The 26,599-nt window shown below is 35.9% G+C and overlaps 1 protein-coding gene across 1 annotated transcript in view; it reads right to left on the bottom strand.

The window, feature by feature from the left end:
* Nucleotides 1-13: 13 nt before the first annotated feature.
* RDX (radixin) overlaps nucleotides 14-26,599 on the bottom strand; it is a 41,510-nt gene continuing 14,924 nt past the window's right edge. Inside the window, exons 3-14 of the mRNA XM_055802535.1 lie at nucleotides 23,158-23,241; nucleotides 18,012-18,107; nucleotides 15,553-15,827; nucleotides 11,592-11,675; nucleotides 10,969-11,115; nucleotides 9,407-9,503; nucleotides 8,600-8,763; nucleotides 7,834-7,964; nucleotides 5,534-5,694; nucleotides 4,456-4,548; nucleotides 3,392-3,634; nucleotides 14-2,404 (exon numbers count right to left, since the gene is read on the bottom strand). Coding sequence (XP_055658510.1) covers nucleotides 2,240-2,404; nucleotides 3,392-3,634; nucleotides 4,456-4,548; nucleotides 5,534-5,694; nucleotides 7,834-7,964; nucleotides 8,600-8,763; nucleotides 9,407-9,503; nucleotides 10,969-11,115; nucleotides 11,592-11,675; nucleotides 15,553-15,827; nucleotides 18,012-18,107; nucleotides 23,158-23,241 — 1,740 coding nt within the window. The 3' untranslated portion in view covers nucleotides 14-2,239. The remainder of the gene's footprint in view (nucleotides 2,405-3,391; nucleotides 3,635-4,455; nucleotides 4,549-5,533; nucleotides 5,695-7,833; nucleotides 7,965-8,599; nucleotides 8,764-9,406; nucleotides 9,504-10,968; nucleotides 11,116-11,591; nucleotides 11,676-15,552; nucleotides 15,828-18,011; nucleotides 18,108-23,157; nucleotides 23,242-26,599) is intronic.

The following is a 26,599-nucleotide window of genomic DNA, read 5'->3' as shown; positions in this document are numbered from 1 at the left end:
GACCTCAGAGAAATTAACTGTATCTCTTTATTGTTAACCAATGAATGTTATCCAAAATAGTAGATGTAATTGTAGCTTAATTGTACAACACAAAACATGATGCTAAAGGAAAAAGCATGTGGAAAATTACTTCACCAAGTAATCATTAAATGTATTCTTAGTATTTCTGCACCAGTAAGTGTTCCCAACAGCTGGTGACAGCAGCTATTACCACTTTGTTCATCATGAAAATCCATATTACAAATGGTTGTTCCTGGTTGTTTAGAAAAAAAAAAAAAAAATCACACAGCTTTATAAATGGATCTAATCCATTTAGCCCTAATCTAGATATTGTAGATTTATGAACAACAAACTTTACTGCTATTTTTTCCCAACACTGAAACTGATGTATCAGTGTTAGTGCACACTTTCCAGGGAAAAATGAAAACTCACTGGAAGCACAGTATTTCACCTGCCATGGCAAACTGTTCAAATACTTTAGAAATTTGCTTAAGCTTCAGTGTATGAAGCCTATGAAACAAAACCTGTTCTTACAATGCACTGCAAGTAGAAACACTAGCTTCCACCAAGCAGCATTTTGAAGCATGTGCACACCATCCGCACATCAGTCTTCAAGGTCAACCAGATATGTTTAGCCCCACAAACCAAAAATATATTAACGTATCTTTATTTTATTTTCATGATGTCACCCCACATAGCCAATCTTTAACTCTGCAAAATAAAAAAAAAACCTCAGTTGAATTGTTCATAAGAAATTTAAACCTATTGTGCATGAAAAAAATGTTTAATAAAATGGCAAATTTTAATAGATAAGTGTAAATTTATGAGTGCATAATATCAAACAGAAGAGAGCTGAACCATCCTCAGAGAAAGCAGGGTTCTTCCACTGTAGACATTTACTAGAGTACTGTAACAAAAGTAATAACTGCAGTCCACGTTAACTGTAAATCTAAAGTTCAATTTCTAAGTAAGTTTCTCAAAAAAGTATTTTTTTTTTCCAAGAGGGAAAGGAGTTATTAAACAATGATCTGATATCATTATGACAATTACAATACTAGCTTCACTGAAAACTGAAGCTATGAACACTTTTACTTCAATTCTGGGAACTTTCGTTTTGTATTTGGAAACTTGAAACCAAATTAACTGACATCCACATCTGCACCCCTCCCAGGAGATAGTATACCAGTGACACATTACAGCTTTAAAACACAAAAGATGCTTTTACAATTTAAATTCATAAGGCAGTTAAGACAGTATTTAGCACTATAAATCCATCTTAAAGTAAAACAAAATCCTAGGAATAAAGGCTCCTAGCATTCTATGATATCACTGTGTAGCGATAAGTCAATTTCAAACAGTTTTTTTCATGGTGTTTGAAGGACCAGTCATCATGTACATAGTAGTGAGGTAGGATACTGTCCCCTCCCTGGGACTGATGTTTTCATATGCTCCCTTGCCAGAAAGGTCCAGGTCTCTCTACTGCAAATAAAATAATTACAAGCAAATAGCACATGAAGTTTTGCATTTTTGTTTTCCTTTGCTGCATTAGAACGTTTTGCACATCTGTAAAGGATCACCTAGGAAAAGCAATACTTATTCAAGCCTATCGGCAGCCATGCGCTGCCCACAGGTAGTGTTCCATTTAAAAATATTTCCTGGAACTACCACCTGCCATCCAGACCTTTGTGAACAGGCAGGCAAAGAAAACCATCAATGATGACAGGACATGAAACACCAAAGAATTTCACTTGGGAGGAAAAAAAACATAACCCACAAAACCACCAAACCTAAAAGTCAGCAATATCAAACTCTTAATGGTGTAGCTACATCGAAAAATGTAGTTTTAAACTTCATACTAAAATAGCACCTATCCAGTTTAGGTTCAGTTCCATTCTTCTATTTCTTAATTTTTAAGCAATATATACACTTGTCAGTCATTATATACTTCACATCAGTTTCCAAAGGGAAAAAAAGAAAAAAAAAGGAAACAAACTGAAAACATGATTGGGAAAAAACTGCTATCATTCTCCACACCCTCCTCCCCCCCAAGAAACCTAGGGATGACAGACTGCCTTGTGGTTGAATAGCTTTCCCTAAATTTGTCTTCTAGCCACTGTAGTCAAACTGGTATTAAGTGCTTTGGCAAAATGGGGTGCAATCCATCAAATCTGCAAAGGCCTGCTTTTTTCTCTGTTGGTGGTTCAGCTTTACGAGGAACATATATGCAAAGTAACAGCTCTCACATTGCTTCAAACTCATCAATACGCTGCTTTGTATTGCCTTGTCGGATTTGTCGAAGAGTCTTGTACTTATCACGGCCTGCTTTAACATTCTCAGCATGAAGGACATCATTTTGTGTTTTCTTGGTTTCATCTCTGGCTTGAGCCAACTCAGAACTTAAAGCCTGTTGAATAAAATATTTACATTTAAGTGCTTTGACTAATCTTCTAATGGTTCTGGAATTTCTGATAACAACTGTTCTGCAACTTGGATAAGGATTTCTTGAATGCCAACCTATGAAATGCTTGTTGTGCTGTTCAGTAACTCAAGTTGTGAGGTGTATCAGAAAGACTGCAGAGGGAAAGAGAAAACAGGATTCTTTCCTTACGCAAGTGTGGGCATCAAACTAAGAAAAAAACGGCCTCATGCCATAACATCCAAGAAGAAAGGGACTAGCAGGATAAAGCAGGAGAATGACCTTGTTTTTCAGTTTCTGCTTGAGTAAAGACAGCTCTTGTTTATCTCCCTTATCCTGTTCAGCAACTGACTTAGCAAAAAGGATATTACACATACACACTACTAAGATATTGCTGCCAGAAAAAGAAGCAGCTTTCCATTTCTTTTATTCCTTCCCAAACAGACATTTCATAACAAAGCAAAGGGTTGCAACTAACATAGATTATTATACTTTGAGGGGTAAGACTAGTCTAGGAGGAAATGCTCTGTTTCAAGGAAATGAGATTAATCCAAAATGGGCATAATTCAGTTTTTGCATTTACAACAGTTGTGAATGATTGCAAACACAACAAATACTATTATTAAGCAAGCACCTGTTCATACCACTTCACGAAGTTCAGTATTGAGAAAGGAAGGCATTATGTGTTAACATTTAGTGTCCTGGACATTAAATAATTATTAGAAATGTTTACTGTCCAATGTGACAACATTCTAGTACTTTTAAGCTGTAAAGCACAATCTTACATCCAATCTTTTTATCTGTTCTGCTTCTAGAACACTATGAATGATATTCGTTGGTAAATTAGTAATAAACCTAGTAAATTACAAAAAGGATGTTCCCTTGGCACACTGTAATTTCAATGAGACTTTTGACAAATAATGAATGAAAACCCAAAGCCTGAATTACGTGGATACAGCTATGAATCTTCATTACCTGGAGCTGTTTCTTAACACGTTCATTTTTCTGTGTTTCTGTTACCCGTTCTTCCTCACTCCTGTGATTCATGACACCATCAGAAGACAGTTCTGCACTGGCTTCAGCATTGTTCTCATCATGTTCATCATGTTCATTCTCTGTTGGAGGAATAACTGGCGGGGGAGGAGGTGGAGGAGGAGCAGACATCACAGATTTCAGTTCTTCTTTGGTTTTTTCCAAGTCCTCTTGTGCTGCAAAAGCCTAAATATAGTAAAGAGTATTTAGCATTTTAAAAAATTATTTATGAATTTTCAGAAAAATGATGTTTTCTGACACACAGAAACTGTCCTTTATAAATGACACTACAAGCTTAAGCACTGAAAATTTTTAAATAGGAATGCAGGGTAAAAAAAGACATGACTCAAAACCAGCTGTACTGCCCAGCTATTTCCAGCAGTAGACAAGAGAAGGATGAGAGAGTAGGGCAGTTATACTGATTGCTTTAGAGCTCTCCTAGCCTCCTGAAATTTGAGGCTCAGGGACTTCCTAAATCAAAGGTAATGTCTCCAAATTTCATATTCAACCAGAATTTGTTCATCACTTTTTAAATCTGTCCACACAAGCAGTATTCACATCCCACAGCTAATTGCAGATTTTGAGAAAAAAAATACTATTTTGCTTTAAACTGTTGTCCAGTTGCCTTTGATGTGCCTTTGTTACTGTTCTGGTTTGTCTTTTCACCACGACTCATGATTTTATACACCTCCCCCCTGAGGTGTTTTCTTTTCCAACACAAAGCTCCAACCGATTTCATCGCCATACATAAGGAAACCATTTCAAATCTTTGACCATACCTTTGATGAGAATTTCCCCCCATCATGACTATTTAATATGAAGAAATTAGCTAAATAGAAGTATAGGCTGGCTTCAGTAGACTGGAGAACAAAAACCTTTAAGAAAGGCTTCTCTGAAGCCTACGGGGAAAGGGAGAGATTCAACCCCATGGACTTCCAGTGGGATTTCCATGCTCATTTCCCTTAGTTTCTTTGAAGTTCTGACTTCACACAGCATGAGCTCATTACTTTGTGCTGCCATTCTGAGGCTTCCTCTTCTTTTTTTTTCTTGGCCTCCTCTAGAAGTGCAATCTTGGCAGTGAATTCAGCAAGTTCTGCTGCCTGAAACAAACAAATCAAATAGAAGTTTTAATTTGGCATCATTTTGGCTGTGCAGTGGAAGAAAGCAGAGCCTTTGCTGTGATCCGACTTGAAAAGAGTACCATCCATCACTTCTCTGCTAAAAACCAAAATTTTAAGCATACATGACAGAGGGAATGAGTCTATACTCTTGCCAGATGGAAATAAGTCCAAAAAAAAAAAAAAAAATTGTCTTTGCACTTCCAAAGCCTGGTGGAAAAGAGCAAGCTGTAGTTACAAACCAGCATTTAGGGCTATTTCAGTTTAATACAATTTTAATAGTTCCACCAATAAGATTATAATTCTGGACCACACTCTCAGTATTATTAAGCTAAATCTTGCCTTCAGAATTGTGTCCTACGTTTACAGAAAATCGAAAGCTGTTTTACAGTTGAGAAATCATTTGTTCTATTTTCATGCCTTTCTCAGTTATTACATGCAAATCTTGATTCAGAAGTAGTCTAGCACAGAATTTGAGAAGATACTGTAAATGCTGGAAACAGAGGCAAAAAACCCCACCCACTGACCCCCCCAAAAACCCTTCAAAACCCCAAACTACAGTGTCACCAACTCACCACCACCACCACCACCAAGCTTCAGAACAGACCTGCCTCAGAGAACAGGCTTCCCAGTGGACTGCAGAAGGAAGCTACTCTTGTTCTTAGCTGAATAAGCCTGACACTATTAGAAGGAGAATGTAATAAGTGTTGTCACTCTGAAATGTCCACTTCATTTAATTTCCTACAGCTCTGGGGTTCTATTTTTTACTTGCAAAAACTGGCAAATCCAATGCAGTTTTCTAAAAAAGTTCTCATGACAATCCGTAACAGTATTTTCCATACTTTTACATGTGTTTCAATATGCTTAGCCATTTGACAAAACAGATATAATCAAGAATAAAGGCTAAATTCTCAATTATCTTTTCCAACTTGTTTCAAAAGGTTTAAATAGGGTTAAAGCTTCTTACTAGCTGCTCCTGGTTCTTCATCTGATCAGCTGCCTGCTTGGCTAGAGCAGCTTTAGCTTCCTCAGCTGCTCGACGCTCTTTTTCCAGCCGCTCTGCTTCCTCTTTTGCACGCTTTCGTTCTTGATCCAGTTCTAGAGCTCTCCTAGTCTGCTCCTCTAGCTCTGCCAAAAGGAACGTTTGCAGATAAGGTATTACTACCTAGCTCTTCCTCATACATAACACAGATAACAACTGTAACACACTTAAAATAACGTAGAAAGATGACAAAGACTTACAAGGCTGCCTCAAGCTATGAAGAGCTGTTGAGCATGTTACCTGAAGCTATGCTCTGTGCTTGATTCCCTCCATCCCCAGCAAGACATACTTTGGATATACTTCATCTCACCTGACAGTTATCACAGCCCAGCATTTCAGAAAATTAATCACCTCACTGATAAAAGTAAACACCCAAATACATGTACATGTATTTGTACGTATATGCACATATGCCCTCACTCTTACTACTAAGGAGACTTTATATACATTGAATCATACTCTTTCAGTAAAAGAGCAAGCCCCTCTTCTATTCTATTGAAATGCCTGACAAAGACTCCTTAATGCAACTTAGGCAATTTAGGCACGTGCCTCCAGCACAATGGTCTAAGACCCATTGGAAGGGTCAGAAAAACTCTGTAGAACAGAGCCAAAAAGATGCAAACAGGAAAATTTCAGATCAAGGGAGCGATAATATTTGTCTAGCTGCCTGGTTAGCAAAATACTGCAATCTAAAGGGCAGAACAACCTTGAGTGAAATAGGACGTAGTAATAATCTACCAGTTCTGCAAGGTAAGATTTGCACAGGCAAAATACATTCCTCTGATGTGCAAAATGAAGTGACTATGAAAAAAACTCCTCCTGAAGTTCCTTGCTGACTTTAATGACAAATTTTCCACTATGTTTTTGTCTAGGCACAGCTGCCATAGATTCCTTCACCAGAAAACCTAAACAACTGCTCAGTTAATGGAACGATCCATTTACCCTTCACCACAGGCTTTAATACCATAAAAGCTCCTCCCCAGGTATGCTGACACATGCTTAATCTTTACACTTGTAGTTTTAAGTACGTCTCGTGTAATCAATATTCTTCCATTTGTTTCTGAGGTCTATGACTTCAGTTACAAAATTAAATGAACGGTATTACAAGTATGTGGAGTTGTACTAAAGCAGTACTTAGCAAATGAAATAAAATGCATAAATGTTTAAAAATGCTACTCAAAATCTTTCTGTGAAGATGGAGAACACGTAACTACCAAGTCAACTAAAGAATGCAGACATCATTTATATAAACCCTTTTCCATATGTGAATAGAAAGCTAAAAAGACCAGCAACACATAAACATTATATATTGAATCAGAAGTTACACTATATCGCTTACAGAAGTTATGAGAAAGCATATATATCGTTAAACCTTTAGAATCACCCTGACACTGTTTTGTGCTGAACTAAATAGCTCTCACTTAAACAATTCCAAGGCACAGTTCACGTGTTACCTGTCTGGATGTGTCCAACCTGTTCTGCACTGAAAGACTGAAAAATGCAGGGGCAGAGCTGGAGAACAGTGCCAGGCACATGTTATTTATGTGCACAGGTTTAGTCAGTAATTCTCTCTATAATGCCTGAAGCCAACAGTTATGAACATGAGAGGAAAAAAACTTTTATGAAGGTGAACCCAACCTGAAGCAAAACAAGAACATGGAGAGGAGCAACTGGGAAGGAGCAGCAGCAGGGACTCTATGGGGTGGTTCAACACAGAGCTGTGATTGGTGAAACCACATTAATTCACTAAAAACTGACAAGATTTTAGTTTTAAAATTCTCAAGACTTATAAGGGAATAGGAAAATGAAGGAACAACCCAAATGAAAAGTTAAATTCAACAAAATCCTAAAAGGAAATACTTTGAATTTTCCTCTCCAATTTCCCTGTTCCCTCCAGCTCCAGGTTTTCAGCACTTCAAGCACTTCATAATTCTGAGTTGAACTGTGTAAACATTCATTTCCTTTTTATTAGAGTGAAACTTTTGCTATATTTGTAATATAAAACCAATTCCTAATATACACACATATACATGCATACCATCTCATAACTCTTAACACTGAAAAATAATCTCTCAAATAATACACCACTAAATTCTTGTTATTATTAGTAAAATAAATAAATAAAACACAAAAAGCAACAAAAACCCACACATACCAGCAGAACTGTGGAACTGAACTAAATATTGTTATCAGATATAAGAAATCCAGGACCAGTAAGAGCTCACCTTTCTGAGCTTTCATTGTTTGTTCCTCGATTTGTCTTAAGCGTTCCATTAATTCTTCCTTTTCACGCTCTATTCTTTCCTTTTCTTTTTCTGCCATCTCCCTCTTTTTCTTCTCATTTTCTAATTGTGCCCTGAAAAAAAAAATAGTAAAAGTTTTTCTAACCTCAGATTAAATTCTAGTCTAAGGATGCTAGTAGCCTGTTTTTCAGTTTACTCAACTACAGCAGAAGCACGTTATTTTAAGTGTTTCAAATTCTGTTTACAATGCAAGAACCACCAAATTTCTGCTTCAAAATACTTTGCATAAAACCAATTTATGAACAGAATTGATTAGCAACATTGGTTATGGTTCGACCAGGTAAATCCACAATTACACCTGCATTTTAGACATGATGTTCCATCTGGACTAGAAATGGTAACAGTATTTTTTAAAATATACAAAAGGTAAGCCATGACATTCTGAACTTGCTTTAAACGTTCACCCGTAGAGTATAAATGTCCCTAAGGATCAAGCAACAGAGTTAAGCCTGTTTCACAAAAACATGAGAAACAAGGGTACAGCTACTATTACTATGCTGAAAGCTCAAAACCGATACCGCTTTCTATTAAGACAGGTGAGCCAAGCCACTCCACAAGCCTGCTCACATATTACAGAAAGAAAAGCAGCTCTTTTTTCTAGAATGCTAAGATGTCTGATATTCTATGACTTAGTTTTCTTAAAAGGGTAGAAGAATTTTTTTCTCTTTCACGGAAGTTTGTTAATTACCTTTCCAATTGTTTCTGATGTTTCTCCTCTCTAGCTTGGGCCTTCATCTGTTGCACTTCAATTGTATCAGGTTTCCTCCTCCTCATGTACAATTCATGATTTCCCATACACAGTGCCAAAATTCGCTTGTTAATTCTCAGTCGGGGTGCATAAAAAACAAAATCCTAGCAAAAATAATTTCAGCAAATCCATTAATCTAAAAATACAGTTGTGACAAGATTCAAACCATTACTGCATGCTTGCATTTTTTAAATTTAAACTTAAAAGTATTTTGACATTCATCCTCTGAGCAATCCAACACCATAATCTATACATCTAGTTACTGTCAGGAACTTGCAAGATAAATTCAAAATTACACCTGGATGCCTCCTTGTGGAGGTTAAATAAAAATTATCTTTTGTAAACTAGCTACACTTCTGAAAAAGTAAGACTGTTCTCTACTCTTACTTCTGAAGAGTTTTGACCTAGAAAGTCTCATGAAATGTGCCCCTGTAATACAAAAAAAAGAAAAATATAGGTGGGAGGCCAGAGAATTTAGCATCTTTTCAACACAACACGAAACATTAGTTGACTTAAATTTTAAAAAAAAGCAGCAATCTTAAAAGTATCAACCAGAATGAAGACAGAAAATAAACATGACATGACAATACTTCGAAAATAAAAATATCCTTTTGCTTTCTGACTATTCTACCAATTAGAATAATAAATGGCACAAAAAAAATATACTCATGCCATAATACCAGAGCAAGTCCCTGCAGGCTTAAATCTTTTCATATACAAAGGCATACTATTCTACACACTACTTACAGGGGCCTTTTTGTCAATTGGCTTTATGACAAATTTTTTGTCGTTAAAAGAGATGTTTCTTATTTCACTCCAAGGGAAACCAATCTTGGGTGTCAGCCTTCAAAGAGAAAAAGTTCTCATTAGAAGCACTGAAGATATGCATTTTATTTACATCTACTAAATCTTAACTCTGCACCATTTTCACTATCACCCTCAGTTACATTTACAAAACTTAACAACCATTCAAGCATATTTTGCTAGACTTTTTTCTTGGTTTTTTTACACCTTATTCCATCAAACGAATATAAACTACATGGCACTGTAACAGAAGAAACTTTTATTTGTGACTTATTTTACTACCATTTAATAGATGCAAAACATCATAATCATGTACTGATTCTTTATAAGCTATTGATAATTCTATTTTCAATTAAAAGAATATTTAAATTTGAGAAAAGTTACAACATTTCAAAGACTAAATTAAATTAGCCTTCAGCAATGTTGTACTTTATTTAAACTCAGATGCAAGATATGTGTTATTACATTTCTAAAGTTCAAGTTAAATGTGTTTCCCCTGCATCTCAAATAAAATAAATTCAGTTCGGAAACTATTACAGTGTTACACAACAACTGCATAACTGTAAATATTTCTCTCTATGAGCACAGAAAGTTTTTTCAATTCATATTATCTTAATTGCAAGCATTAGGGAAAGTTTAAGCATTTAATTGCTAACTATCAGGAGTTAAAGAATACTAAAATTGGTTGATTGTTCATCTGATCTGAATGCTTTCTGAATATTTCCTTTTTTCAGGAGTTATATTGCCATCTAATGGCAATTAAGGCTTAGAGAATTTTGTTACAGAGTATGTATACATTGAAGAACATTAAGTTTCAGTTCAGTTGACAGGTGTTATCTGGGTTTTGACATATCATGTTTTAACTTCAAATCACTGTGAAAGGACTGTTGATATCAGATGTTATTAACAAGTGTTTGGAAAGAAACAAAAGAATAAGTTTGTTGTTCTGTTCTCAGATTCTTCAGATTTTGTACATTTCACCTTTACCTCTCTTCAAGTAGCACAGAATGTTTGATCTCTTTATCAGGACACAAGATTAATCTATTTTCTTTGATGTCTAAAAGCTTTCACCTCATAGGTTTTCATGCTCTAACAGCTATAACTCTATTTACTGCTTTTACAAAATGTTTCTCATTAAATATGTTGCTCAGCTTCTCAATGTCCTTTTCATCGTGACTGAAAAGAAAGTCTTGAGGGAAGGAAAGGTACAGAAAGAAGCCATATAAAGATGGTCTAGCTACCATATAGCCATATTAAGCAACATAAAATTCAGTTTACACAGAACTGCTCTTCCTTTCCCTTCTTTTGCATCTGTATTTGATGTTCAAGATTCAAATACTCTGGCAGTTAACATCTATATCTCTTTTTGTATTTTTTACGTAGATTAGAAGGTCTTTGAGAATCTGTTTTGCTAGATGTTATTTAACACACAATAGGGTGGTTTTTCTGTAATCTCAGATAGAACCTCCTAGGACAGAACTGCAAAATTAGTATTAGCCACTTACTTATCATCATGCTCATAAATATTCAGACCCAAAGCATCAACTCCTAGCCACAATTCAGTTCCTTTTTTATTCTTTATTTCAAAATAGTTGACTCCATACATTTCCAAGTCTTGTGCTATCTTAAGGTATTCCATCATAGAATCTTCCCTGATGAAAGAAGAAAAAAACGGCATAGTGTAGAAAAATCAAAAGTACATTGCAGGAATAAGGGAACTGCAGAATAACTAGTGTAAAATTTGGTTTGTAATTACATCTCTCTTTGAAATTCACACGTACATTGACTCAAGCTACTTATAGAGCTCTACAGTGTAATACCAAAGTACAGTCCAATCATCACACTTTGTCTTTTCACCTTGTGAGCAAAGGAAATACTAAATATGTTTTAAAAGGCAGACAACTGTGGTCAAAGGCACTTGACAACCTTACCAGAAATCATGTAAGTAAGCCAATAACCTAACTGGAATCTCAAACCTCACTGAAGCTTTCATGGAAGTTTTTGATAACCGCCTACCCCGGTCAAAGTAAAAGCAAGCAGTTGCCAAATAAAATATGCCACCTCCCCAAATACATCCCAATAATAATAAAAACCCTTAAAGGTCTTGGAACATTTTTTACATAATTACCTTAACATTCCTCTGTGCTCTTCGTGCCAGTTTTGTATCCTTTCTTCCCACTGTTCTTTTGTCAGTTTGTGCTGTTCTAACACCCTGTGAATAGAAGTTGTTGCTAGTAAATGACAATGACAACAAATTTAGTATCTTAAAGTTACAAAAAGAAGTTTGGTTATGCAGCATAACACATGCTTTAATGGAATAAACTTGAACATGTCTTCCTATATGCTGCTCATCTTTTTAACCCAGACAAACACAGAAACTTTGAATATCAACAAATACGCTCTTACAATTGTGTGAAATCACTTCTTTTTTCATGGTATTCTGAACTCTTTGTAATGTAGAAGTCATACCATGGTGTATCTCAACTCTCAGTAAAGTCATGAAATCTAGTATGTTTGGAACACCTGAAAATGCAGGCCTATAAAATCCTTATAAGACAATGGTGCATATTAATCTCTAGGTATGCATAGATACACTCAAGCTTGAAAGATAAAGTAACATATCAAGACAAGTTAGCAGACTAGTTTGTTGAGTTTACAGTTTGGATTCGTTTTTTAATAAATAAAATCAATAGCGAAGCAGTTTCAGAAAACTATTTGAAGTTTACACTCAGCAGGCTGCAATGATGGAATTGTATTTTGACTGACTAGAACTTTCAATGTAGTACTACAGTAAGAAATCAAATGCATATGACAACTTTATTATGCTTTTATTCCATGCACCTAGCATTTCAAGCATTCCTAGAAAAACTGTTTTAAATGACAATTTAAAAAAAAAGAAAGACTACAAGATAATCTTATTCTAAAAGTCAGAACAGTTGTTTTCCTTCCTTTTTCTTTACTCATGAAAGTAAGGATTTACTACTTCTCCCTGCACTTTTTAGCAAAGTACAATAAGGAATAGACTAAGTGATGCAGAAGATACTAATGCAGTATTTCATCTGTTATAGCATCTTTCTGCCACTCTATTTCCTACTTTGCCCCATATCTAGTGAAGTGCACTTTTCACTGGTAGCCATTATCACATTTTGATTTGCCTAGTGTGCATGCCTGTCAAGGCTCTCCTCCTCAAAACTGAGGCAGGTGTTTTAGGTTTTGTACCTGCACCAAGTTTACATGTTCACAGATAAATGACACAAGAACATGCAATGACAGGACATACCTTTTGTTTCTTTTCTCATCTTTAGCCTTGCATGTAAGTATAAGCCCTAAATGTAATACTTACGGAAGCCTGTTACAGAATACACAAAGAACAACTTGCTCTGTCTGTAATAACCAAAAAGCATCCTGGCAATCTTTTACAAGTTTTATTACATAAAAAAATTAATTCCAAGTCTTCTAGGACAATGTTAATTTATTAAAGAATTTCTGTAATTAAATGAGGCCTGATTTTTACATTGTGGTATCTACACTACGAGCTGCTTTCCACCATTATTTCTTCTACTCCTCCAGCAGACATTCACAAAATGTTCAAAAGCTTTCACAGTGGTATAGCATAAAGTTAACAAAAAAAAAAAAAAAAAGGGACAAAACAGGATATTGCAAAGTACACTATCCCAGCACTATGCCCCTCAAGTGCCCACCTGAAAATAAAAGCCCTGCTCCCAAGCTCTTCTTCACAGAATCACAGAATGATTGAGGTTGGAAGTGACCTCTGTCCACTTTGTCCACCCCTCTGCTCAAGCAGTCACGCACAGCCAGTTGCCCAGGACCATGTCTATACAGCTTTTGGATATCTCTAAGGAGGGAGACTCCACAAGCTCTCCAGGCAACCTGTGCCAGCTACTCAGTCACCCTCATGGTGACTTGAGCTTTCCAAATTAAAATTTCCAAAATTTCCAAAAAAGTATCTACTTCTACAGAAATTCTATGCACTTTCCTCTTTTAGAATTGAGTTTGAGTTGAAAGACACAAGACAATGCCTACAGGTGAAATACACATGCACACAGTGTTTTATTTTTTTACTGCGAAGGTGGTCAAACACTACAACAGGTTGCCCAGAGAGGCAGCAGCATCCTTGGAAATATTCAAAACCCAACTGGAAAAGGCCTTGAACAACCTGCTGTAATTAGAATAGACTATTTCAGTTGGAAGGGACCTACACTGATTATCTAGTCCAACTGCCTGACCAATTCAGGGCTGACCCAAAGTTAAAGCATATTATTAAGGGCACTGTCCAAACGCCTCTTAAACACTAACCGTATGGAGCATCGATCACCTCTCTAGGTGACTAACTTTGAGGAGGCGCACTGGACTAGATGATCTTCAGAGCTCCCCTTCCAACCTCAAATGATTCTGTGTTCCTATGATATCCTCATAGCTGGCAGTATCTTTGGCAATAGCCACGTTGTCATTTGGTTCCCTCCATCCCCTCTTCACATGCTATTGATGAAACATCACTAGCAGATATGCCAGGACTATTGCAACAGAGTAACTCAGCAAGGACTTGATGCCTTGTGCTACCCAGCTCAGTTTTGAGCCAAGAAATACGGAGTAGTTTGACAAGTGAACATTATGACTCTACAATTAATGGGAACTGCAAATCTTCGCACCCTTTTCAGTAAAATTTTGAAAGCTAGTCTACTTTGGGAAACAAGTATTTTTGACATAATATTGTTCTGAAGTATTTTTATGATGCACTTGCTGGTTTTCTGGAAATCTCATGGTAACAGGACACAAAACATGAATAGTTGCGTTAGAATGAATACAAAAGCAACATGCTCACTCAGTACAGACTGGCACACGACTGGTTGAAAGCATATGCTCGGAGATCATCTGAACATTTGTCTACTGAAAAGGAGCATCTTAAGTATTTGAATTTGTGTTGTACACAAGTACTCCAGTGTTGACAGGTTGTCATCATAACTGAGCAAAACCCAAGATTTGTGAACTAACATATTCAGTAATGACAGTTTTACTGGTTCTGCATCTCCCTGCTTTCCTAACAAAGAGTACTTTTCTCGAAAGTGGTATAGACTTCACCATCACAAGAAGGCAGTACACAGCCAAAAAAAAATTCTTAGCCAGGATTTTTTAAAATCTCAAGCATTTTCAGAAATATTTTTTTCAGTACTTTACCACAATCCTTCAAAAGGCTTTTTTGCTTGCTAGAAAATTCTCAAGCTTAGTTACACTAATGATTGAGTTTCCACTTTTAGTTTTCAAACCAAGGAGACAAAGCATATGATTTTTTAAAGAAACCTCGATTTCTTCCATGGCTCTCATTTCTTTGAAGATGCATTAATGTTATGCATTTATTAATCACACATTTGTCCACGATACATCACTATGGATTCATCTACACACATAAAAAAATTGTCTAACTCTATACATTTTTGTTGCAATACTTCTCTTGCTGCCAAAACACGCCAGGAGCGTGGTTTCAGTTGCATAAAGAAACAGAACTATAATCTCAGTGCTTACTTTTCCTAACCAATTAGATAATCAGCTGACACAAAATGAGTTTATACTCAACAACAGTGGCAACAATTTAGTTTCTAACTTCTCTGTCCAGGCTAGCATTTTTATGCAATATATTTTATTTGCAATGCACTTTATAATTATTTTCAGGAAATTATTATAATTTAATGTACAAAACCATCAAGAACTGAAGAAAAGGAGTATCGAATGAATCTTATTGACTTCTATATTAGATTATTTTTATTGTAATTTAGCAGAAGCAAGCCTCCAGGAACATTAGATAATTTTGTACTAATTTGAAAATTTCTTCAACTAAATATCCATGCAGATGGTTGTGGATGGGACAGGAAACAGGTCTCAAGAACCACATGGTTGAGATGCTTCTTTGTTATTTCAGAGTCTAAATTAGGATCTCTAAATTCTACTAGCAAGACATGCACTCTTAAGGAAGCTACCATTAAATGCACATCATCACTTAATATTTAAATTATCAAAAAATGTGCTGTAATCAAGTTTATATAAGCAGATGATGCAAAAACTGTTTCACTCACCGCTGAGGGAGAAGTCTGTCATTCGCTAGGTAGCCTAGTTTATGTATCTCCTTACTGTAATCTCCATACTTGGACTGGACAGCATAAGAAGCCAGAAGAACTGCGGTTTCTGGTGGGCAATATATTTCATCATTTAAGATCGCTTCTTTGACTTGCAGGAAGAAAAGTCTCTGAGTTATTTCCTGAATTAACTCTTCAGATACATCCTCTGGAAAAAACTTGGCCCTGAATTTAAACTGCAAAGGGTTTTCTTTCCTTACATCTTGCTGTGTTACCTGATAGAGAGGAATAAAGAAAAATAAAAAGAGCACTAAATGGTATATTAATATACAATTAACTCAGTAGTAATGAACTCTTTAGCTCCTCTACTCTGAAATCCAATGCTTCCTGACAAGCCCACGGTGGAACTCACTAAATGCTCATGTGGCACTGAATCAAGTACACCAATTTGGATAAATCAGACAATTTTTAAATATTACTCAAAGGCTGGTTTAAGAGGTTTTTTGTGGGCTTATGTGAATTTGTATTTATCACAGTAAAGATCTGGGAAAAAAAAGAAGTTGTAACACAATTTTTTTAATCAAAACTATATCCAAGGATGAACTGCAGGAAGTAACAAACTAGAGTCTAACAAGATTTCTTTAGCCGGAACTACAGTACATTAAGTGTAAAGTGGATTCTTTTAAAAGTCTTTGAACTATTGAACTAAATACATGTGCTCTGTTCCTATGCAAAAATCATACCTGCATTAATCACATTTTTTTCCTAGAATGCATAAGCCTTATAATCATGATTTCTGTGAAGAAATCCGATGTGGTCATCTTAAGTAAATGTCTACTTCAAATTTCAACAAAACCTCATTTTTATGTAGAATTTTCCATTTCATTTGGGCTCAGCTTTCAGCCCTGATTATGACTAAAGCAAAAACATTCACAATGAAACTAAATTTAACATCAAATAAAATTATTATTTAAAAGTACATTCATAGTAAATCTCATAAATCCCAATTCCTCAAGCACTTTATTACATATTTAATTTTATGTGCACTTAGTAGTCCCTCTAGAACTTCTTCACTATGCATGAAATGATCCGTTTGCTTGACTCGTAGGAAACAGCAAAAATTGTAAATATAATGCAGCCATTTAAACACATAAATAAGGCAGTGTAAGTATTATATTCAACATTTCATATGTCAATTTTAAGTTTTGCTTGCTTTTCATTATTGTCCATCTGCCTCTGATTTACATACACAGCATTCAATTTAATCTCACCAATGAACAATTAGTTGTGCTGTTGCCATAATAAAACCTTATTTCCACATCTATTCTGTGATTTATCGGATCTTACCTGTATTTACCACAAATATTTACAAGTTAGAGCCAGTTTATGATGCACTTAATGAAATGTTACAAGCTTTTTAAAAAAAAAACACAAAAAACCCAAAAAACTTGCCTTAGTCAAAACTAAAGAAATTAGCACACTCTTGTTGCTCCTGAACTGCACCAGCAACTTAAGTTGCTAAAGGCTTTCATAGAGCAACGTCTTCTGTGTTTTTCATAAGTGAATGTGCTAAATCCTGTAAGTCTCCAACCACTGGAGGCAAGCCTCTCTCTAGGCTTACAAAATATTTGTAGCACTACAATGTATATTGCATATGAAACAAGACACACATGAAATTCTAGGAGACAGCTTTGGTGGTTAGCAGGTTTAACTTGCTGGATTTACCACAGAGGAGAAGGAAAGATTATATAAATGCAGGCAGTGGGACTTGCTCCTAAAAACCTCTCAATTTACCCCCAAAATACTGAAGACAAAAAAGGTACTCTTGATTAAGTTGAACTCAAAAGTCTCTTTATTCTATATAGTTCCATTAATAACATGACAGCCAATTTTAAAATGAAAAGTGACCATTCAAATTCATAAATAGAATTCCAAGTCAAATGGCCTGGTTGCCAAAAGCTGAGAGATACAAGGTGCTCAGAGCTGATGGGAAAAAACAAAACATAAATTATCCTACAATCTACTTATTAGATAGGTACCTAAATAGAACTTTAGGAGCCTATTATTGGTGCCTCGTTTAAAGATCTATAGCTGTATTCATGCAAATTCCCAAAGCTCAAATACTTCACACACACCCGTCCTCCACTGTAAAACATTCTATTACATTTTACTACATGAAAACAGGACTATCGTATGAATTTAAGTTTTCCTCATGCACGTATCACCATGGTACTGGAAATACAGGAAATGGTATCTCCTTCTCAAATTAAAAGTTGATACAGCTTTGCATATTCTTGTATAACTAACCAAACAATGTATTTTGTCATTTAAAGCAAATAAAAAGCAACTTGTCAACTAAATTTGAAGTCAGCTACATCTCACCTACAACATTAAAGCAGCAAGCCTTATAAAAGTATATCTCAAACCATAGACTTGCCTAAATATTAGGGAATTGTTACCTTTTTATTTAGCTTCAGCCAAGTTGAGTAGCCTTTGCTGTCCACATACTGTAGCCCAAAAAACCAGACCTCACGTAGACCAACAGTTTTCACCACCTGAAGATAAAATGATCCATAACCATCAGCACTTTGTTAATGGTAACTAAGCTACAGAAACCATCTCAAATTGAAATGTAATCAGGTTTTACAAGAACCAAAAAAATGAAAATAGTAGCAAAATATCAAGTTCAGGGAAGCATTCACCTCAGAGCTCTAAAACTCGAACACAGTGTTGCCAAACTACCAACTGGAGTGTGCAGCTTACTGCATACATCAAACTCAGCACCTGAGGAACACAACGTAGTAAACAGGACTCTGATATTTGACAGCACATATGGGAAGTCATCTGCAGACCTACAGACAAGTCCACCTCAACAGAAGACAACTGGTGAAACAGTAATAACAGGTAATACTTGTGGACAAGTATGAGGTAATGAGGATGAATTGCTTTCTCAAAGTATTTCTGATATCTTAGAAGAGTTAACGATAAAAGGAATAAGGATGATTTGGCTGATAAATCATACGTGGATTTCCTGTAAGATTTCTGATCAGTCTATCACCAAAGGCTACTAAAGAAACAAAATTTTCCCTGAATAGAGGGAAGGTCTTCTTATGGACATACTAGTTGGAGAGAAAAAAAAAAATAAACTCTTTTCACAACAGACTTGTAGAGTAACCACTAGGGAAGTCCTCCAGGACTTCATATGTAATCTGCAAAAAAAAGAATGAAACTGACATGACAAAATCTGCTGTAGAAAACTTTCCATAAAGATCTGTGTATGAGCAGTAAAAAGGAAGATGAACCTCAATAAAAGACGGTATTTAATAAAAACAAAATACTGTATGTAAAAGACAACAATTTTAATTATGCAAAGCTCTTATTATAAAGGAAAAAAGCAACAAAGCTGTTATATTACCATACATGTCTATGGTATTCCTTGGAGATGTTTAAAATTTAAACACATAGATGCGATGCTTAGGGACATGGTTTAGTGATGGACTTGGCAGTCCTGGGTTAATGGTTGGACTTTATGATCTCAAGGGTCTTTTCTAATCTAAATGATTCTATGATTCTATTCCCAAATCTCTGATACTACATATGGACTGGTCACATCAACTTAAAACGGGATGCTGCAGCACTGAAAATGTTTCAGAAATGTTGAAAAGAATGATCATTGACATGGAACATTTTCTGCATGATGAGATGAGAACTAAGGCTACTGACAGAGAAATGAAGAAAGGAAAAATACAATACAGGTCTATAAAACCTGCATGGCATGTAGAAGAAAAATGGAGAATAACATTCATTATTTCCTTATAATTTAAGACTTAAGAGAATCAACAGAAATCATTCAATAGCAGGTTGAAAGCAAACAAAAAGAAGCACTTTTACTACACAGAGTATTAATGAAGCTTTGGAACTACCTTACAAGCCTTTTGCATAGTAAAAGTACACGTTCATTCAATAAGCAATCAATCAGAAAGGTCCAGCAAAGATTATTAAATAACTAAACGCTGGCTCCAAAAGATCCAGTATGGGAGTACTTACATATGTTCTCAGGTTGGACCATGCTGGCAAGTTGGTTTACTGAAGGCTGTTTTATGGAAGCATTCAGATGCATGTGAAGTAAATAGAATTTTACACATAGATCCTCCTCCATTTTAAAGTAGTACTATCGGGTTGCAAAATTAAGATTTTGAAAATTAGAAAATGTCACAAGATAGCTGTGCAAACTTACTTCTGTTGCCTTGCATTTGTATTATTATTTAACAATCATTCAAGAGTGCACCTTTTTTTCTTCCTCTACCCTTTCACCTTTCCAGCTCCAAAGCACAGAATGAAGAATGTTCATTGATCTAACCTGATTCCTTTAGTGACCTCAGTTATCTTCTCTAGAATTCCTACATCATTTACCTTAGAACATCAGAAATGTTCAAAACAAGTTTATGTTATAGTATAGACCTGAGTAACATTGAATTTGGTGTCCCAACACAGAAACTTCAGACCTGCTACTACTTTTGGCACAATCCATACAATGCTGATCAAACTACTTATGGCTTTATCAGATTGAGAATGCTCTTTACTTTGCAGCTGTGCAAGCTGAGCCTTTGTACCTCATCAGCTCTCCAAGATGCAAAAGTAGTAAGAACTGCAGATGCTCAACAACTCTGCCCATAAGGCACAAGGAGACAAGTGCTTATGCTCACGTCAGAACATTTTGCTCTCACCTGCTAACTACAGCCCTTCCACTGAGAAGCACACTGCACATTCAATACAGACAACTTGTCTACTGCAATGCAGTTACACATGCTTGCAAATCAACACTAAAACCAGCTTATACATTAGCCTTTTTTACTTCAGACTCCACAAATAAGGAAAGAGTATAATCTATCACCGCCTCTCAGCTCAACGGAAACAAATTCTCTGCAACTTTATACCAAGATAATATAAGCACTTATGTGCTGCAGTAGCATGACATGAAAAGTTAAGTACAGAATGAGAAACTTATGAGTCTGATTCTGACTCTTCATTAAGCGGCTTAAGGCAAGTCTTCATTGCATTTGTAAACCAGATTTATCCACCATCACATCCTACAATTTGACTATATAAGTCAATAAAAACTTCTTGGAGAAGAAAAGCAACTAGAGAAATAGACGTGTTTTGGCAAATTAAAACAGACACACAAAGACAACGTAGCAAGAATTTCATTGAGTCAGCTTCTGAAGATCATAAGGGAGGCTTCTGAGATACCTGGAAAGGACAGTGGAGTACAACCCGAAATAGGAGACAACCTTCTCATTCTTTCTGAATGGCAACTACAGTAAACCAGAGGCACTGATGCTCAGTGCTAACATCTTATTGAAAACAAAACAAAACAACCCCCACCGTTAACAGCCGTGTGTGGAAACATACCTCAGGGTTCCTCCTCTCCTAGGAAAGTTAGAGGTGCTAAATTGGTTGACTAAAAGAGGATAGATCTCCTCTTGCCTATTCTAACCACTGACAGGATAGACAGAAGGACTAATGATAAGTATGTTAAGACACCTTCTGAAATACGAGTAGTTAAAAAAAAGGGTTTATGCAATTAGTAAGAACTTTACCGACTTTCACAACAGCAAAAGGGAACGCCATAGATGTCATATCCTGAATTCATGTCTGCTAGCCGATTAAGATGATGAAAATATACTTACGGAATGGGAAACAAATCAACAACTCCAGAAAACACCAATTAAAAGCTTGAAAGAACCACTGACAGAAAAAAAGGACAAGTTGTTCACCAAAACCATAGGGGAACACTAGACAACAGCTAAATTCACAGAGAGGTTATTTTCTGAGAGCAATAATCAAGAAGTCTGCTGTCACGTCCACCATTTCTGCATAAACTTTGAAGACAAATCCCCTCAATAACAGTGCTATTCAATCCTCTTTCTACAGAGGAACAGCATAACTTTTGTCCAAAAATTTAATGCTGATTTTGCAATACAGTTCAGCTCTTGACATTACTCTATCAAACTCACATATGATTCTAACATCATGCTCAAAATCCTTCGCACACAACTATGCTGGTTGATTTTGCATGATCTAACAATTCTTCAATTTAAACTTGCAGAAGCTGATTGCAAGAGCTGGTGAGATCGGTCAAACGCGACACAGTGAACTGAGGAACAAAGCTGAAGAGAGCATGAAAAAGCGTTCTGACCTGTATCTTTGTTCCCCGTTTGTGAATGTCCAAGAACCCGATCACCTGGGCACAAGAGGTTACACAGCAGAATGTCACCCCACCCAATACTGCATGGCAGATGATAGCAAAGGTTGGCAAAAGACAAGTTAACAGCTTCAGGTTTCTGTGCCACAGAATACTGGACTTTTTATTTGATGATAGTATGGGTTAGGCAAAAAGCAGGACAGCCCCTCTCTAAGTTTTTAAGAATCATTAAGTCTATTCCTATGTAGAAACTGAAGATACATTGCTACCGATGTTAAGAGAACTGGGCAAGAGGTAAAAGCACTGAAGGTCAGTCAGTCATTTCAAACAAAACCAGCAAATTATCTAAAAGAAAAAGCTCAGTGTTACAAACCAATAAACGTTATCCTCCTTTCAACTTATATACTAACACATTTAATAGACTCTTAAAGGTCAATTAAAAGTTTTAAGGAGTTCTTGAAAAACTCTTTCAATGCATTACTTTCTCTTAATACCCAATCATTACATACTTTATGCATCTATAGTGGACAGACACAACAGTTCTACCAGACATAACTGCTGATACAGTTAAAGTGTTTTTGAAGAGTAATTCAAATACATCTGCATTTTTATCTAAATACATACATCTTGGATTTAGATATATATTTATTGGTTTCTTGAGAAAAAACAAAAAAGCACATTAACAAGCTCCTATTCTTAACATTTTCTACAAAACACCACAACCTAGATCAAAAAATTGTTTTCAAGATTCTGATGGCTAACATCACATGAAATAAATATGAGAACAGTCCTTTTTAAGAAATCATTCATTTAGCCCATTTGGTGTACAACAGACAAGTGAGAATCTGTAGTTCTGATGGGTCTGCAATCCATAAGCACATTAAAGCCATCGTTTTAACTTTTCCACTTACGGAGTTTTTTAACTTAAATTTCAAACTGAATCATAGGAAAACATTACTTTTCTAATATTTGGGAAGTGAAAAAAGTATCTACAGCTTCTGTTCTTGGAAAAAAAGAAAATATGTTAGTTTTCCTTAAACTTTAATTGTTACATTCATTATTCAATAGTAAAGGCTATATAAATTTCTTATATGCATAGTTCTATTATATTGCAGCTACAACTGTAACATTAGACATAAAAAAAAATTAATTTCAAAGCAGTTCTATTCACCATTCAGTTGAAGCCTCACTGTTAATCTGTTTACACAGAGTAGTCTTTGAATTTAATACATTCCATGAGAAGTAATGAGGAAGTTTAAACTGAGACCACAGTTTAGGTAACATAAGGAAAAACATAATCTATACAGAAGAATACTTCCACTTTCTTAAACTATGCCTTAATAACCAGAATAGTTTTATGTGTCTGTACACATACATACACAGAAATATATATAAGTTACCTGATCAAAGAGCTGCTTGCCTGTTGTATTGGGCTGGATGGCAAATTCCAACTCTGCATCCATTGTGGTTACTCTGACATTGATCTACAGAAAATAAAGCATCATTTAAATCATACTGTAATAGTGTCACGCTTCTATATTCTGTGATTAGCCTGTAAGAAACAATATATGGTAAGTAAATTCAGCAATTTTAATCATGTTGTATACACAGAGAACACAGAAGATATAAAAATGGAAAACTTGAATCATAAACATCTGATCTTTCATTTAGTATAAAAAGCGTATTCAGGATAATATTTAAGACTAGGTTTGAAAGTCAAACCAGGGAAGAAAGCGCAAAATCAATTTAACGTGATAGCTGACTGACTACTGAACACTCAAAGAACACTGGGACATTCAGCTACTGGGCATTATCATTCAGAGGGCTTCCCAAATGCGTATGAAAGAGTAAGTTCCTAGTCATAGACATATCATTTAAAGGTATTTATACTTGGCAATATAAAAAGACAAGCAGTCTCCTGCCTTGCAATTTCTAAAATTAAGAGAATTGGCAGTCTTAAAGTATATAGGACTAGAGCTTGTGCGCCTCAGGACAGACTAATAGCAGAGTTTTCATCAATGGAAGGAGGAACAATAGAAGTTAGATTCCCTTAACACTTAATAATTGAATGATCCCATTCAATTCCCTTACTACAAGACCGAAAATCACTATCCCATGAACTTCTTCCTTCCCCTGAAAGAGAGGGCCATTTTCCAGATGACTCCTGACAGTCACTGTTTTCATTTGTTCTAAAACAAGCAGTCAAATATTCCAGAAAATATCTGGAAGCCTACCTTACTTGGAAGTACAACAGTGTCTCAATTTCTCTTTGACTGGTACACAGAGAAGTGAAAATTTTCATGAAACAGAATGAAGTACTATATGCACAGTACTGTCCTCTCATTGTTAGAATGTCCTCCATTCCTACTGCCCTGCCAGAGGATCACATTTTATTTATCTTTAGTGAATACAAATATAAAGTGTTAAATCAAATCATCTTCACTAGAAATGCAAAATCCAGAAACATGAAACTTAAGGCACACAAATATATTCTAATTTTTCTCTCTCTACCATAAAATATGGAACAGGAATAACTTAGGACTTGTATTACAGGTTCTTGCACTACTTGATCTGTGCCTGTGTAAACCATTTCCATTAACTATTTCCCTGATTTTGCCACCAGGTGGAATACTTTGAGAAGTAAGAGCCTGGAAAAAGTCTCCTCAAGACAACACAAAAGGGAGATCTAAAGTGTGAAACAGAAAAGTGGATAAAGTTTGTCCCCATACAACAGATAAAGCTTGTTCACTCCTTTCTTTAGTGTCACGGTAAACAACTTTAGGCACGAGCTGGATACACAAGACAACAGTAGCCAGTAGTGGGAGTTTGAAGACCTCTAGGCTATAGTCCTGCAAACAAGGAAGGTATCAAGGGGTTAGCACACTTTTTTGTGTGTGCAAGCACTGATAAAAAACAAGAGTTGAAAGCTTTGGAGTAAAAGATAGTAAGTTTTTACTGAAAAAAATTCAGAGGGTGTGTGTCAAGAGGAGGGAAAAGAAGAGGTGTTTTCTGTATATTGCACCACTCTGCCTGTTTCAAAAGGAAAAAAAAAATAATTGCTTATTCTCCAACAGAACAACCCATTTTAAATGGTAGCTCTAACTCACTGCCAGTTGCAGTGGTTTAAGTGTGAGGGCTTGACCCTTAAGCAGAAGTTAATTTTTTAAAGCAGTTCTTCAGTTTTGAAAATGAAGGCTGCTTCAGGGCAGCTCCAAGTAAGCAAGTTACAAAGGATAAATGTAAAAGCTAAAATGCAACTTTATTAAATGCCACAGCACTCTGTTATGTAACAGCAGCACTGCCAAGGCAAGAAGTGTCACAGAAGATCTACAAAGCACAGCAAGTTCAGCTAATTGCAGCAGACTTAAAGAGTTGCAGCAGAAACTTCTTACATAAATATCCTTGTAACAAATGTCATCTACTACAAATGCAAGAATTACTACCTGAAAAGTCTATATCCCTCACAAGAACTAAAATACTCAAATAGTAAAATAGTAGATGTAACACAGAGGCAAACTCAACACAGCTGACAGATTCTGTTCGCATCTAGATGTTACCACCTCAAATAAAACCTAAGTGCTCTAGGAGTACACAGCTGCTACATCTGTGATAAATACAAACACACATTAGGAGTACCTGGTCACCTACATGCATTACAGTAACCATTTAAGTCTTCAGAAGTTTTCTTTTTCTCTGAATTTCTGATTATCAGATCACTCAACTGCTAATTAAAATTTACACTTTCAGTTCTACTAGAAGTTGAAAATTATAGTAATATTAAAATGTTACCTTTTATGATATACGATACTTCAGACTTTCAAAGCTAACACTACACTTGATCATTTTACCTCTGAAGGCATTTGAACTGACTTAGATTTTTGGCATACAAGTACCAAGCTTATAACACTGTTTCACAGCTTCAGTTATTTCTAGGCATGGAAAATAATGTTACTTTTGGCAAAACCTGAGACTGAGCCTAGAAGGTTTACGTATCTAATCCAAACCTCCGCCACACAGCATGCTCTCAACAAAAATCAAACCTCTGGTGTCAGTTGCATTGTCTGTAAAACACAGCTAACCAACACATTAAGAAGAGTCATGGGGGAAGTTTCCACATTTTAAATAACACTGGGAAAACACAGGCAGAGAAAGAAGGCCCAGTAAACTCAACAACAGACTTCCACTCACGTCATCTGCTGTTGGGAATCCAGCTACTTTGAAGCAACACTCATAACAAGGCACTGGTGACAGAGGAAAATTACATGAACCACAAATTATGAAGACAGACACTAATCTGAACAAAATTACTCTGAACTGACTTTGCCACAGAAACAGGAAGGAGCTCTGGCAATGGTGACAAGAGAAATGTATGAAGGTTTCCTGCAGCAAGTGTTGGAAGGCAACCACTCACTACTCATACCACAGGACCCATTGAATGCCTGCTTTTCAGTCTTGCCCTCACCAGGATTACACCTCTTCCTGCAAACTTCAGAACCTATGTCAAAGCACTACACAAGACTTAACCAATTACTTCAGCTGCTCAGTTGTGAGACTTAGACAAATCCTGTTCTGCTGTGCACAGGCTCAGGGTAAGAGCTACGGCAAGTCTATTTTGGTTTGTTCATATGTGATTTTGACTGAACTCTGAGTAGATGCTTTCTAAGGATCCTACTCCAGTAAACTAACCAAGGAACTCTCTAGGTGGTTCTGCAATTCACAGGAGTATGCCTTAGCAAACATTTTTTTTTTTTTTTTTTTTAAAAAAAAAAAAGGTTAAAAAGCCTCTATACACAAACATTATTTTTGGTGCCATAATTTATATCACTTATTACTGACTCTGAG

The sequence above is a fragment of the Falco peregrinus genome, chromosome 4 (assembly GCF_023634155.1).
Source record: "Falco peregrinus isolate bFalPer1 chromosome 4, bFalPer1.pri, whole genome shotgun sequence".
NCBI classification, from domain to species: domain Eukaryota; kingdom Metazoa; phylum Chordata; class Aves; order Falconiformes; family Falconidae; genus Falco; species Falco peregrinus.
Note: the sequence above shows the minus strand (reverse complement) of the source record. Positions and strands in the feature narration are given on the sequence as shown.